Genomic DNA, 14,256 nt, shown 5'->3' on the forward strand with positions numbered 1-14,256 from the left:
CCTCTCTAGGTTCTAGGAGTGGTGAGAGCATTAACTGAGATCCTGATATTAAGGCCTGGCAGAGCAAGTGGTCCACAAATGTAGCCTGGTTGGCAAAAGAGTAGCAGAGAGGTATCAGTTCCTTGTGAGACACAAAGTATATATGGATGTGCTCATCTTAAGAGAGATGTGCAGGGCCAGTCTGGGGAACAACCAAGCATGGTACTTAACCATTTAGTAAATACTCAATAAGTGTTACCATAGTAAAAAAAAAAATAAAAATAAAAACTAGTTATTATTAAGTAATGCATTTCATTCTACCTTGCACTGTACTTCCTTATAACTTTGATATTAAATTTAAAGTTTTTAAGAACAAGAGCTCCTGTTTCCTCTATGGTAATAACGCTCTACCAGGTGCATAGTAGGCTGTTCATAAACATATAAGAGTGGCAAACAGAGGTGAACATCGATAGTAACTCTAGTCAGTTGTGGCTCTGTGTACACAAATGGAGTCTGGAAAACAGTGGAAAGCCAGAAGGCAGCTGAAGGGGACTTCTAGAACCATCCTGTTCATAGAGTAGATGAATTAGCAGAAGGGCTTCTTCAATTACAAAATGCACCCTAGGAATGTGTAAGGGATTGGCAGGGATGTGGGATTAAGCCTAAATTAATATTAAGACCAGAAGAAAAGGAGTATGGCAGTATCATTGTTAATACACTTTCACTGTAACTGGGTATCAGGTCATATGTTGAAAAGGAGTAAGACTCTTCTGTTTAAAGCTGGTATCACCTATGTTTGGGAATACAATCAACAGACCTAATTTGTTACACAATGTGTATTTATAGTCTACTTCTTATTTTTTTGTTGGTGGTGGTGGTGGTACTGGGAGTGGAACCCAGGAGCTTTCTACCTCCAGGCTACACCCCCAGCCCTATTTTTATAATTTATTTGGAAATAGGGTCTCACTAAGGTGCTGAGAGTCTCACTAAGTAGCTGAGGCTGGCTTTGAACCTGTGTGATCCTCTTGTCTCTGCCTCCCAAGTGCGGGGGTTACAAGCATGTGCCACCACGCCTGGCTATAGTCTATTTTTTACCTGCATCTTTATTAGATTCCATCCTCAGCAAAAGATACTTGAGACAACATATCACATGCTCATTTTAGGTGAGAAATGAGCAGTGTTAACTAATTCCTAGCACCTGCTGAGTAAAATTTGTCCATTTTTGTTACATATAAGTAAAATAAGCTCGACTATTCAAGTGTGGCATAAAATAATTTTAATATATCTAAATCTCTAAACTATTACTACAAGTGCATCTATAAGAAAAAATAATCTTCAGTGATAGCAATACACATGAAATATGACATTTAAGTATCAGAAATCATATTAGCATGCTATCAACATCTGGGCACAAGAAAAAGTACTGAAGGACCAATAAGGATATATGGTGAAATTTAGAAACATATAAACATGTTTCTAAATTTAAAGATTCGGGGTTTCTAAGCCAGTAGATTTAACTGTAAGGTATAATTTTAAAGTTCCACACCAGACAAAATAATCATTCCAGCAGCTCCTATAAATCTTGGGACCACATAAAAGGATAAAAGACCCCAAAATGCTCAGACATGCATTTCTTGAGGAAATTTACAAAGATGCGCTGAAGTATAAAAATTTAAATTTAGGCGGCCCAAATTGTTAAACTAAAAGATTGAGCTTTCTGAGGGCCAGAGGCATAAAGTTGTTTGTTTGTTTGTTTCTGCAGGTCTGGAGATGGAACCCAGGGGCATTTGACCTCCGAGCTACAGCCCCTGCCCAATTTTTTATTCTTTATTTTGAAACCGGGTCTCATTGAGTTGCGGAGGGCCTCAGTAGCTGAGGCTGTCCGCGAACAGCAATCCTTCAGTCTCAGCCTCTCAAATGCTGGGATGACAAGCGTGCGCCACCACGCCCGGCTCCAAGGCATAAAGTTTTAATCCCATGTTCTGTTCTAAGTTTTCATATGGAAACTGATTCTTTTTCTTAGAATCAGTACTTAGAAATCATGTACCTAGAACAAAGTATATGATTAAAAACATCAACAGCAAGATCTTTATCTGAGAATTTTTTAATGCATTAAAAATGGAGAAAGAAATATGAAGCATTCAACTGCCATTTCCAGTGGTGAATTTTCAAAAATAATCTTAGAACTGACTTCAATCACATATTTCATATGATGGAGCAAGTCATGAAAAAATGATAGTGCTAGATTAAGAGATTAATGTGAAGTTACTTGGACACACAGGCACAATGTACAGGAATAAAAACAAGTAAGATAAATTTAAAGCTCTGAAGCCACAGACGAACTGGTGTTTTGTGAATTCTTATTTTGAAAAAAGTTTTTCTTATATGATACTGGGGATTGAACCCAAGGCTATTATTCTGCCTCTGAACAACATCCCCAGTTCTATTTAATTCTTTATTTTGAATAGGATCTAGTAAGTAGCTGAGGCTGGCTGTGAACCTGCAATCCTCCTACCTTAGCCTCCAAGTCCTGGAATTATAAGCATGCGCCACCATGCCTTAGCTGAGAAGAGTTTTAAAATGATGCCTATTTCAGCTAGGCATGGTGGCACACGCTTGTAATCCCCACACTTGGGAGGCTCACACAGGAGGATCACACAGGTTCAAAGCCAGCCTCAGTTACTTAGTGAGGCTCTCAGCAACTTAGTGAGACCCTGTTTCCAAATAAAATATAAAATAGGTCTGGAAGTATAGTCCAGAGGTAGAAAGCCCCTGGATTCCACTCCTAGTACCACCAAAAAAAATAAATAAATAAAAAAATAATGATGCCTATTTTAAAGACACTTATAGGCCTTGTTTTTAAGATGCCAAACCACCGGCTTCTTAAGAAATCAGTTGCTCCATAACTTGGCTATTGTGAATTATGCTGCTATAACATAGGCACGCATGAATCACTGCAGTATTCTGACTTTAATTCTTTTGGAAAGAAAATGAATAATGGTATAGCTGGAGCATATAATAGTTTAATTCCTAGTCTTTTGAGGAACTTTTTATTCCTAGTCTTTTGAGGAACCTTCCATATTGGAAAACATATTCATAGTTTTGTACTAATTCACAACCCCATCAACAATGTGCAAGTGTTCCTTTTCCCCACATCCTTGTCAGCATTATTATATCTATTCTTAATGATGATGTCCATCAACGGATACATGGATAAAGAAAATGCGATAAATACACACAATAGAGTTTTACTCAGCCATAAAGAATAAAATTGTGTAATTTGCAGAAAAAAATGGATGAAATTGGAGAACATCATGTTAACTGAAGTAAGCCTGACTCAGAAAATCAAGTTACATGTTTTCCTTATATGTGGAAGCCAGAAAGAAGAAAAGGGACCTAATGGAAATTAAGAGCAAGACCAGTAGAGTAGTGGAAAGGGATGGGGGAGGGAGGGGGGGGGAGGAAGACGGGGGTGGGGGGGGGACAGACCAAATAAAATTATGTGCATGTGTGGACTGATCACTATGAATTCCACTATCGTATACAATTGCAAAGCACCAGTACAAGTTTTTAAATAACTTTGTAAAAGAAAGAATCAATTGTTAATGAAGTCTTTTTTGATTAGGAAGTCTTTTTGCTCTCAAACACAGGAACAGGAAAGAGGGAAAAGGAATGAGTAAAATACTCATTCCAATTGTAAAAATGTTCTAAAAGTACATTCACAGAAGCGTATACACATATATATATTCACACATATACTGAAAAATTAACCATACTATACCTTTTCTTCTAGTTTTTGTGAGAGAAAAAGGACTGTGCCATCGAATGCTTTTGCTTTGTTGGAGAGTTTGCTATGACTATACAGCAGAGCGGTCCTCAGCCTTCTGGATGCTAAATCTGGACTAAATGTCACATGGTACTGGTATAGCTTCCAGTCCGGGGGCAAATCTAAACTAAAGAGATTTGTAACCAGCGTCACAGGTATTCCACTGGAACCTGAGGAAGACACACACAAAAAAAATTTTTTTCATCCCAAACACCCCACCACATTAATATTAACCACATCATTTAGAAAATTATTTTGCATATGTATAGTAGTTGGTATAAAGCAAGGATTTTTGCTCAGTGCCACAAGATAAACGCTGAAACGTGCAGCCTGATAATACCTTTTTGGGGAGTAGAGCAGATTGGCATGTGAAGAGTCCTCAGAGGGACGGGGCAGATCCGGACATTCCTGACCCTGGGAGGAGGGAGCCACCTGCACTCACCTACTCCAGACCCCTACCCGGGCTGCCTTCTAGCTCTGATTCTCTGCGATTCAAATCAGTTGGAGCAACAGTCTCACAGGCTGCTCTGAAATTATTCCATTCCAACATTGCAAAGAAACTGCTCGATTCTAACCGTGAGTACAACCCCCAACCTCTGGGTAATCAAAAGTTAACCACACTTCTGAAAAGTCTGGGGGGAACAAATTCCTTAGTGGTCAGACTGCTTTGCAAGTCCTACAACAGACCCTCAGAGATGGAGGGGAGGACTGGAAACGAGGAAAGAACTATTATCTTTCCTGTATGAAAACAGATAGGGCCTGGGGACATGTATTTTCTGCAGCCACATGGAGGCCACCTGTGCTTCCAGGAATGCCTGCTCCCTATAGGAAGTTTCGTTCACATCTGCAAAGTCTACAGGACAAAATCAGAGACGGCTCCTACAGAGTCAGTCAGCACTCAGATGGCTTATTCTCCTTCAGGACAGATCTGAGGGTATCAAGGAATTTTTCCTCACTTCTCCTTTTAGGGAACTGCCCAGTTTTTTGTCTCATAGAAGAAAATGATTTGAATAAACACTATTTTTCTCTTTTTGTAGAAGAAGTACCGCATGAGTGCCTAAGGCAAGTAGGAAGAAAAAGAATCACATGTGCTCTTGTATTTCTACAGTCTCCACCTGCCATACATACCTGGGAGGCGCAAGGAGTCCTTGTGCTTTGTTTTGTGTGTGTGGTACTGGGTTCCTGGAAACCCTTCTACTTCCCGGCTACACTCCCAGACCAATTTTTATACTTTTTTATTTGGAAACAGGGTCTCTTAAGCCAGAGCACACGGCTGGCTTGGAACCTGCGCGATCCTCCTGTCTCCACCACCCAAGCGTGGGGATTACAAGCATGCGCCACCACGCCTGGCCGTCCTTGTGCTATTTTGAAGAGAACCTTTCTTTGGTTCTCCCAGATCCTGAGGAAACTGCAACATATTTTAGCTGATCATATAAATGGACTAAGAGGAGTCAAACTCTAATGTCAGCGCTGGCAAGATCCTTTGAGATCATCTACACCAGTGTTTTCAAACTATAGCTGGTCCCATTAATGCTGCACTTACGAAATCAAGTGAAATGAATAGTATGTTCATTGGAGAGATAAGAATACAAAAAATGGACCAGAGTGCCTGGCATGTGGTTAAGGGTTTGCACTGTTTCATGAAACTTTTGCTTCAACTGTATGTTTACAGTGTGTGTTTGCTGGATAATAACCTATGTATTTCTTCCTGTGTGCCTTGATTTTTTAAAAGTTTGAAAAACACTGATCTGCACAATGAGGAGGGAGCCACAAAGTCTTTCAAGAAGCCAATGAAAACAGCAGACTTAGTTCCCAGAAAACACATATGCCCACAATTATGCATGCAGTATCAGGGATGAGCCTGGAATCTGGCTCCCCACATTGGCTGAAGTTCAGAAAGACTTATCCCACCCCAGGAGCAAGAAGAAAATCTTTTCCAAAATGAGATGCAGTTTGGAGGGAGATATTATTTCTTTAAAAAAATTAAGGCTAAAAAAGTATAACGTGTGTAGACATTGCCTTTAGAGTTCAGTTATTAAGTGAACATATAAAGTTGTTTATTTAGGTTCAAGGAACAGAAATTTATTAAGCAAGATTTGGTAATATTAAAAAGTAAGTTAAGAGCCAGGCATGGTGGCACACGCTTGTAATCCCAGCATTTGGGAGGCTGAGACCAGAGGATCGCGGTTTGTGGACAGCCACAGCTACTTAGTGAGGCTCTCTGCAACTTAGCAAGACCCTGTTTTAAAATAAAGAATAAGCCAGGCGTGGTGGTGCACGCTTATAATCCCTGCACTTGGGAGGCTGAGACAGGAGGATTACGCTGGTTCGAAGCCAGCCTTGCTGGCTTAAGAGACCCTGTTTCCAAATAAACAATTAAAAAATGGGTCTGGGAGTGTAGCCCAGAGATAGAAGGGTTTCCAGGAACCCCAGTACCACCAAATAAATAAATAAATAAATAAATAAATAAATAAATAAATAAATAAAATACAGAATAAATAATAGGGCAGGGGGTGTAGCTCAAAGGTCAAATGCCCTTGGGTTTCATCCGCAGACCCCCCAAAAAAAAAAAAAAGTAAGTTAAGCCGGGCATGGTGGCGCACACTTGTAATCCCAGCATTCAGGAAGTGGAGATGTGAGGGTCGTGGTGGACAGCCTCAACTACTTAGCGAGGCCCTTTGCAACTCAGTGAGACCCTGTTTCAAAAATAAAAAGACCAAAAAATAGGGCTGAGGGTGTAGCTCTGAGGTAGAATGCCCCTGGGTTCCATCCTTAGTACCACAAAAAGATAAAAAAAAAAAAAGAAACAAAAAAAGAAAAAAGTAAGTAACATGAAGACTGGGTACCTGTTTTACAGTCTTTCACATGTGCCAATTTCTCTCTGGTGCAGATATCCAAATCCATGACATCCCGTCTCATTTTCACACTTCTTTCCTTGAAGGTACTTCCACAACCACTGGAAGATGTATCTTCTTTATCTAAAATATGAAGAGAACACAGGACCAGCTCATATTTAATTCTAACGATATGGTCTACAACAACTATATCAAAAAAAGTATTTACAATAAAAACTCAGATGCTTATAGGTTTTTTGTTTTGTTTTGTTTTGCTACTGGGGATGGAACCCAGGGGATTTCTGCCTCCGGGTTGCACTCCCAGACTATTTTATACTTTATTTGTAAACAGGGTCTCACTAAGCTGCTGAGAGCCTCACTAAGTAGCTGAGGCTGGCTTCGAAACTGTGCGATCCTCCTGTCTCAGCCTCCCAAGTGCTGGGATCACAAACATGTGCCACCAGGACCAGCTTGCTTATGGTCTTTAACAAAACTTTCCCACATTGCTGAAAACATCCATAACTATAATAAAGAAGTCTTTAGCCTAAAAATTGAAAACTGTGAAGAATGCATGGAATATTTTGTTAGCAATTAGAGACCTTGAGTTAGTCCACACACATGGAATATTGTAGATTTCCTGTTGTTGGCTTGAGGGAAAGCTCCATCCCCCTAAGCCCCACTCTACACCTACTGACAGAGGGCAGCACTCCCTCCTTTAGCTGTGGGTCACACCCTGACTGTCCACACTAACTTCTGTACAAAAACGGGCCTAATCTTTTGCCTCTCTATTGAAATGAAGAAACTGCCCAGAATACTGCAATCAGTTTTCATGTTAAATCATTCTACAAGAAAATGAAAGTCAGTGTTTTGCCTTGGAGCCTATCAATATTAGCTTCTAGAAAATATGCAATTAAAATGTTTTCAAATAAATGTTTCCTGTTTAAATTACTACAGAAGGAGCTGTTTTAATATGCCTTTGGCGCTTTGAGGGTAACTTTAAAACATCAAAATACAGGATATTAAGCCAGGTGTGATGGTGTATGCTTGTAATCCCAGCATTCGGAAGGCTAACATTGGAGGATCATGGTTTGCGGACAGCCTCAGCTACTTAGCAAGGCCCTTTGCAACTCAGTGAAACCCTATTTCAAAAATAAAAGGACTAAAAAATTGGGCTGGGGGTGTAGCTCGGAGCTAGAATGCCCTGGGTTCCATCCCCAGGACTGCAAAAAAAGAACAGAAAAGATTACAGGATATTACTGCAAAGTAATAGGACTAAGAGTATGCTGAATCTCTAGAACTCTGACTTGACCTGTCCTATGATATACTCACTGTACACACTTCTCCTGACTGGCACTGCCACCTGCTCAGAACTGCTATCTATAACCTTCTCAGAATTTTCAAAGTTTCAAGAAAATCACAAAATGTATTTTATTTTTATTTATTTTTACTTTTTGCAGTACTGGGAATTGAACTCAGGGGAATTCTACCTCCGAGCTACACCCCCAGCCCTATTTTTTAATTCTTTATTTTGAAACAGTCTCAGTTGTGGAGGCCTAAGTAGTTGAAGCTGGCTGCAAACCTTTGATCCTACTGTCTTAGTCTCTCAAGTAATGGGATTACAAATGTGTACCACCATGCTTGGCTCATTTGATTTTTGTCTTTTTCTTTTTTGCAGTACTGGGGATTGAACCCAGGGGCATTCTACCTCCAAACTATATCCCAGTCCTATTTTTTATTCTTTATTTTGAAACAGGGTCTTACAAAGTTGCAAAGGGCCTCACTAAGAAGCTGAGGCTGTCCATGAACCAAGATCTTCCTGTTTCAGCTTCCTAAATGTTGGGATGATAAGCGTGTGCCACCATGCCCGGCTTCATTTTATCAAATTATAATACCCTCACTAGAGTGTCCATATCATTCTCTTGGTTTCCAAGATGATGGATCATTTCTAAAACTTCAACTATGGGTTGGGAGAAAAGGGAAATGGGATTTATTGTTTAATGGATATAGAATTTCAGTTTTGTAAGATGAAAGAACATTCTAGAGATGAATGCTGGTGATGATTGTGCAAGAATACAAATAGATTTAATATCCCCAGAATATAGACTTAAAATAATTAAGAGGCAATTTTTGTCTTACATATATTGTACTTCAATTTAAACAAACAAAAATTAATTTGGGTATGTTGGTATGCACCTGTTATCCTGAGACCAGAGGATCACAGTTTTGAGGCCAGAGCACAGTTATTTAGTAAGGCCCAGTCTTTAAATAAAAAAGGGGGGGGCTGTGGGTATAGCTCAGAGGTGGGATGCCTCTGGATTCAATCTCCAGTACCAATAAACAAACAAAAATTAAATCTGCCTCCAAAGGATGAAGGGTATTCATCACTTGCCACTTGCAAGCATGTGCAGCAGACATGGAAAGACGATCCCAACAGTGGAATAATGCTTGAATGATGGTGGTGTGCTGGCCCAACACTCCACCTCTCAAAGCAGGTCTTCTGAGCTAGAGCAGCACATTTACTTGGGTGAGTTCAGATCACATAGGGCTGGAAAGGTCCCAGGCAAGAACAGGAGAGCCACACATGAGGTAGGTGGGTGAACCAGACTCTCAGAGTCTAGGAGAACCTGAGCACTTGATAGCTTACACATTTATTAGGAATCAATCTCTTTGTGGTTAGAAAACGGAGGACGGCTAACAGGCTCCAACTGGGATTGTGGGCTGAACTGTGACCTCCCAGCTCACAGGTTGAAGCCCTAACCCTCAGTACTTCAAAATGTGACTGTATTTGGAGGTGGGAACTTTAGCGAGATGATGTCAGCTAAAGTGACATCATGGAAGTGCCCGCCTCATCCAATACGACTGACGTCCTAAGAGGAAGAATCAAGATACAGAAACGTACAAAGGAAACAGGATAGGAGTCCAGGGAGAAGACGGTTATCTGTGACCCAAGGAACAGGCCTCAGAAAAAACCATCCCTGCCAACCTAAATCTCAGACTCCAGAATTATGAGAAATTTCTGTGTTTAAGTCAACTCGTCTGTGCTACCTTATTAAGACAGACCAAGAAAACATCAGGCGTGCCGACTTGCACTGTGTGGTAGAGGCTACTCAGTATGTTGAGACCACATCTGGCTCTGCAGGGAAGAGTGACCATCAGACAGTGCCATTCACCCTGGACGAGGGAGAGGGGGACAACTGTGGTTTCTACTGTCCCCCCAAGGTGATGGTAATTGTATACCAGAAGGATTTTTTTTTAATATTTTAAATTATTTTTCAGTGAACAAAAAGAATCAGAAAACTGGCTTCTTTGTGTCTGTGGATTCTTATCTACCAAGCATTGTTAGAAACTTGAGCAGGTGACTCTGTTAGGGGGCCCCAAAGGAACAGGACGAGGGTGATCCCTCAAAAGAAGATGGAGACTGGAAAGCACCCTGCTGAGTGGGATCAGCCAGACTCAGAAAATCAAGGGCTGCGCCTCCTCTGTGGAAGCTAAAGGGAAAAAAATAAGGAAAAGGGATCTCATAAAAAATTAGGAAAGAAACCCACAGTGTACCAGAAGGGAACCAGAGGAGAGCAAGGGGTCCATGGGGGAAGGAAACAGACCAAATAATATTACCTGCATATATGAATGTATCACTGGGGATTTCACTCTAGTGTGCAATGACCACACACCAATAAAAATAAATAAACAGAAGAAAAAGAATAACAAAAACAGGATGTAAACAAGGCCACCTTGCTGCCACGAGGCTCAGTGGAGCCACCCCTCTGCCATTCAGGTTGACTGGAACTAAGTGCGAGCAGGCCGAGTTGTACTTACGTGGCTGTGAAATCCTGCTGGTTTCCTCGAAGCCACTGCTGGAGGCTGCTTCACCTGCACTAGGAGCAACATCTGTGGGCTACACAGACAGAAACATTTTACCTAGATTTAAGTTAGGGCACAAGCCAAAATGCTTCACAAGATAAAAACAGTTTCACTTCCTAAATCATTAGATTACCATGATATGCGGGAGGGTGGGTGGGAAAGTTAGCAGGTAAAACCCTTGAGATGAGAAGAATGCCCACTGCAGACAAGTCGAGGGGGAAATTAATACCCACTGGGAGCCAGAGGCGGATTAGGCCCTGGAAGCTAAACAGGCAGATGTGATACTTGGGCTCAAGAAGCTTCCGGAGGGACCACCACAGATGTGCCTGGTCCTCAAGCCCCCATGGCCAGAGGCATGGAAATAAACTGTCATGGCGTTCCTGCCCAGAGGATGACTTCTCTTGAATAAACTAGGCCAAAATTACTTCACAAAATAAGTGGGAAGAGCACTATCAATGTTTTCTCTTTCAAAGAAACTTCTCTTTGTTCAAGCAGTTACTCTATTTGGTCTATAAATACTGAGGGAAGTCAAGAGAAGGCCAGTACCTGAAAATAAAGGCATAAATGTCCACAAACGAGTCCACTGAGCACTTCTGGGCTAAGTCTAGAAGACTGTTCCAAATACAGAGGTTATAGCTGAAAGCCACTTAAAAGTTACTTACTTGTGGGTCAGTTTGATCTCGGTGCCTAAAGTCAGCAAGGAGCCCTCCCATAGTCACTGCTAGAGCAAGTGACTGCTTACTTGATACGACAGTCAGCAACACCAATTCTATGAGATGATGTGCCATGTAATGGGCCTGAAGGTACCTCAGTTTTATCCAGGCCATTTAAAACCCAACCAAGTAATCAAAACTCAGAGAGCAGAAGGCCATGACACTCTTGCCTCCTCTCTCAGTTCTCTTCACTAGCTAACCCCCTACATTAATATTATTACATTAACTCAGATAAGACCCCTTGAAAGACGTAATAAGCCTCAAGAAAGACTCAGAGTAGAGAATTAACAGAAAGGAAGGGATATATGCAAAGGAAAGCGCTATCCTGGCTGGAGATGGAGAGAATAGAACAAGACCAGCTTAGCATTTTCTACACACCAGAGGCGAGGTCTGGGCGCGCCCCACTTCGCTGACACTGGGGCTGCGGGCCATGCCTCGTGCCCTCGCTCGGGCCCGTCCACTCATGTTACCGAGGAGCGCAGAGCGGCTTCCAGAGCTGCCAAGTCTCAGCTAGAGTATTTTCAGCTAGGTGCACACAGAACCAGGCGGTGCCCTAGGCCCTGGGTATCCCGGCGTGGTGGGCGGAGGGACAGCAGCGTTAAGTTGGGCCAGAGCACGTGGCCAGCGGGGCTGGGGGTGGGGCTTGGGATGGGTGGGGCTTTGGATGGGCGGGGTTTGGTGGGTGGGGCTTGGGTGGGCGGGGCTGGTGTGGGGCCCAGACTTCTCTTTTCTTTCCACAGGTCTTCACCCCCCAAAATTTGACATTATCCAAATTTCTAGTTTCTTCTAATATGATATGTATAAAGTAATAGCATCAAATTTTTTTTTTCTTTTGCGGGTCTGCAGATGAAACCCAGCGGCATTTGACCACCCAGCTACACCCCCTGCCCTGTTTTTTATTCTTTGTTTTGAAACAGGGTCTAAGTTGTGGAGGGCCTCACTAAGCAGCTGAGGCTGTCTGCGAACCGCGATCCTCCAGTCTCAGCCTCCCGAATGCTGGGATAACAAGCGTGCACCACCACGCCTGGCTTAGCATCAAATTCTTATTTCTTTCAGTTTGTATTTTTTGTTCACGTATATAGATAAGCACCTTCTTCGATATGTGATCGTTTTAGAATTTTTCATTGTATGAATTTCCTATTTCCATCATTTGCATCTTTCTGAAATTGAGTTTCTCATCTTTTTCTTTGTGATTTGGAAGAAAACTTAGCTTTTTTTTTTTTTAATATTGTAAGCATCTACTCCAACCTATCACCTGTTGATTTTGACTATTAATTACTTTATCAAATCAGAATCCTTAATTTTGATGTAGTCAACTCCAACAATATTTAAAATGTTTTGTGTTCTGGAGGTTTCTTTTCTTTTCTTTTCTTTTCTTTTTTTTTTTTTTTTTTTTTTGACAATACTGGGGATGGAACCCAGGGGCATTCTACCTCTGAGCTACACCCCAGTCCTATTTTTTATTCTTTATTTGGAAACAGCGTCTCACCGAGTTGCAAAGGGCTTAAGTAGCTGAGGCTGTCTGCAAACTGGGATCCTCCTGTCTCAGCCTCCCAAATGCTGGGATTACAAGCATGTCCTCCTACTCCTGGCCTGGAGGGTCTTTTTTTTTTTTTTTTTTCCCTTTCCCCCGTACTGGGCATTGTACCTCCAAGCTACACCTCCCACACTATTTTTTTTTTTAGTCTTTTTATTGTTTGAAACAGGGTCTCACTGAGTTGTAAAGGCCTCACAAGTAGGTGAGGCTGTCTTTGAACCATGATCCTCCTCCTGTCTCTGCCTTCCTCTGGAATGCTGGGATTACAGGCAAGCCTGAGCCACCACGCCTGGTCTTGGAGGGTCATTTTATTTTATTTATTTTTATTTTTATTTATTTGGGGGGAGTGGTACTGGGGTTCTTGGAAACCCTTCTACCTCTGGGCTACACTCCCAGACCTATTTTATGCTTTTTTATTTTTGGAAACAGGGTCTCTTAAGCCAGCGGGGCTGGCTTCAAACTTGTGTGATCCTCCTGTCTCTGCCTCCTAGGCATGGGAATTACAAGTGTGTGCCACCACGCCCGGCTAAGAGGGTTATTTTAAAAGAAAATATTTTACTGCCCTAAGTTTATAAGTACAGTATATTACATGGCATTTTTATTAACTTTATAAGTTTATTGTTATATTAAATATCTTCGATTCTTCAGGTGTTTGCTAACACAAACTCACATATGTATGAATGTAGTGTGAGGTAGGAATCCAAGTTTACCTCCAAATAGTGAGCCATTTATTTTTAAACATCATCTATTAAGTCATCTGTGGAGTCACCTCCCGCAAATGACTAATCCCCAGATGAATAGCTGTGGTATATATCTTCCATTCTATTCTACTTATATGTTTCTTATATATGTGTATTACTCATAAAACCTGGTAGGACAAACCTTTGCTCTTTGACCTTCTCTCCAAAGTATTTATTAACAAAATTTATTTTTCCATTGAAATGATGTTTGTCAATTTTAAAAAGCTTGATTAAACTAGATGTGGTGGCAAACCCGTCATCCCAGTACTTGAGAGGCTGAGACAGGATTGCAAGTTCAGACCAGCCTCAGCTACTTAGCCAGATTCTCAACAATGTATTGAGAACTTTTTTTTTAATTCTACACATGATACTTGTTTTTGTAAAATTGATATTGTTTATTAATTTTGCCCATCTCCTCTTTATATACCTTGTCATTTTATTTCACTGAATGTGTATGTAGATGATCATATGACCTACAAATAACGATAGCTTTGTCTCATCCCTTACTTTTACTCTTATATCTTTTTCTTATTATGTTGGTCAAATTGTTCAGTACAGTGTTAAAGGGTTACTATGATACCTGGAAGTCAGTCCCTGATTTTACATAGGACTGTCTCTGAGATGTCCCTGAGAGTGGAACACTGGACTAACATTCAGGAATAATAATGTAGAGCAACTTTAAACAACACTAAATACATTAGGCTAAAAAAAAAATTAAAATGTCGAGGGTCTAAATTATGGCAAAATATCATATCTGTTAATTTTT

At 41.0% G+C, this 14,256-nt stretch overlaps 1 protein-coding gene across 1 annotated transcript in view; it reads right to left on the bottom strand.

Moving 5' to 3' along the window:
• LOC308268302 (piwi-like protein 4) overlaps positions 1-14,256 on the bottom strand; it is a gene marked incomplete at both ends in the record, with an annotated part of 119,366 nt that overhangs the window by 43,184 nt on the left and 61,926 nt on the right. Inside the window, 2 exons of the mRNA XM_080703449.1 lie at positions 3,761-3,975; positions 6,652-6,777. Coding sequence (XP_080559575.1) covers positions 3,761-3,975; positions 6,652-6,777 — 341 coding nt within the window. The remainder of the gene's footprint in view (positions 1-3,760; positions 3,976-6,651; positions 6,778-14,256) is intronic.

The sequence above is a fragment of the Muscardinus avellanarius genome (assembly GCF_963383645.1).
Source record: "Muscardinus avellanarius genome assembly, chromosome: 1".
NCBI lineage: Eukaryota > Metazoa > Chordata > Mammalia > Rodentia > Gliridae > Muscardinus > Muscardinus avellanarius.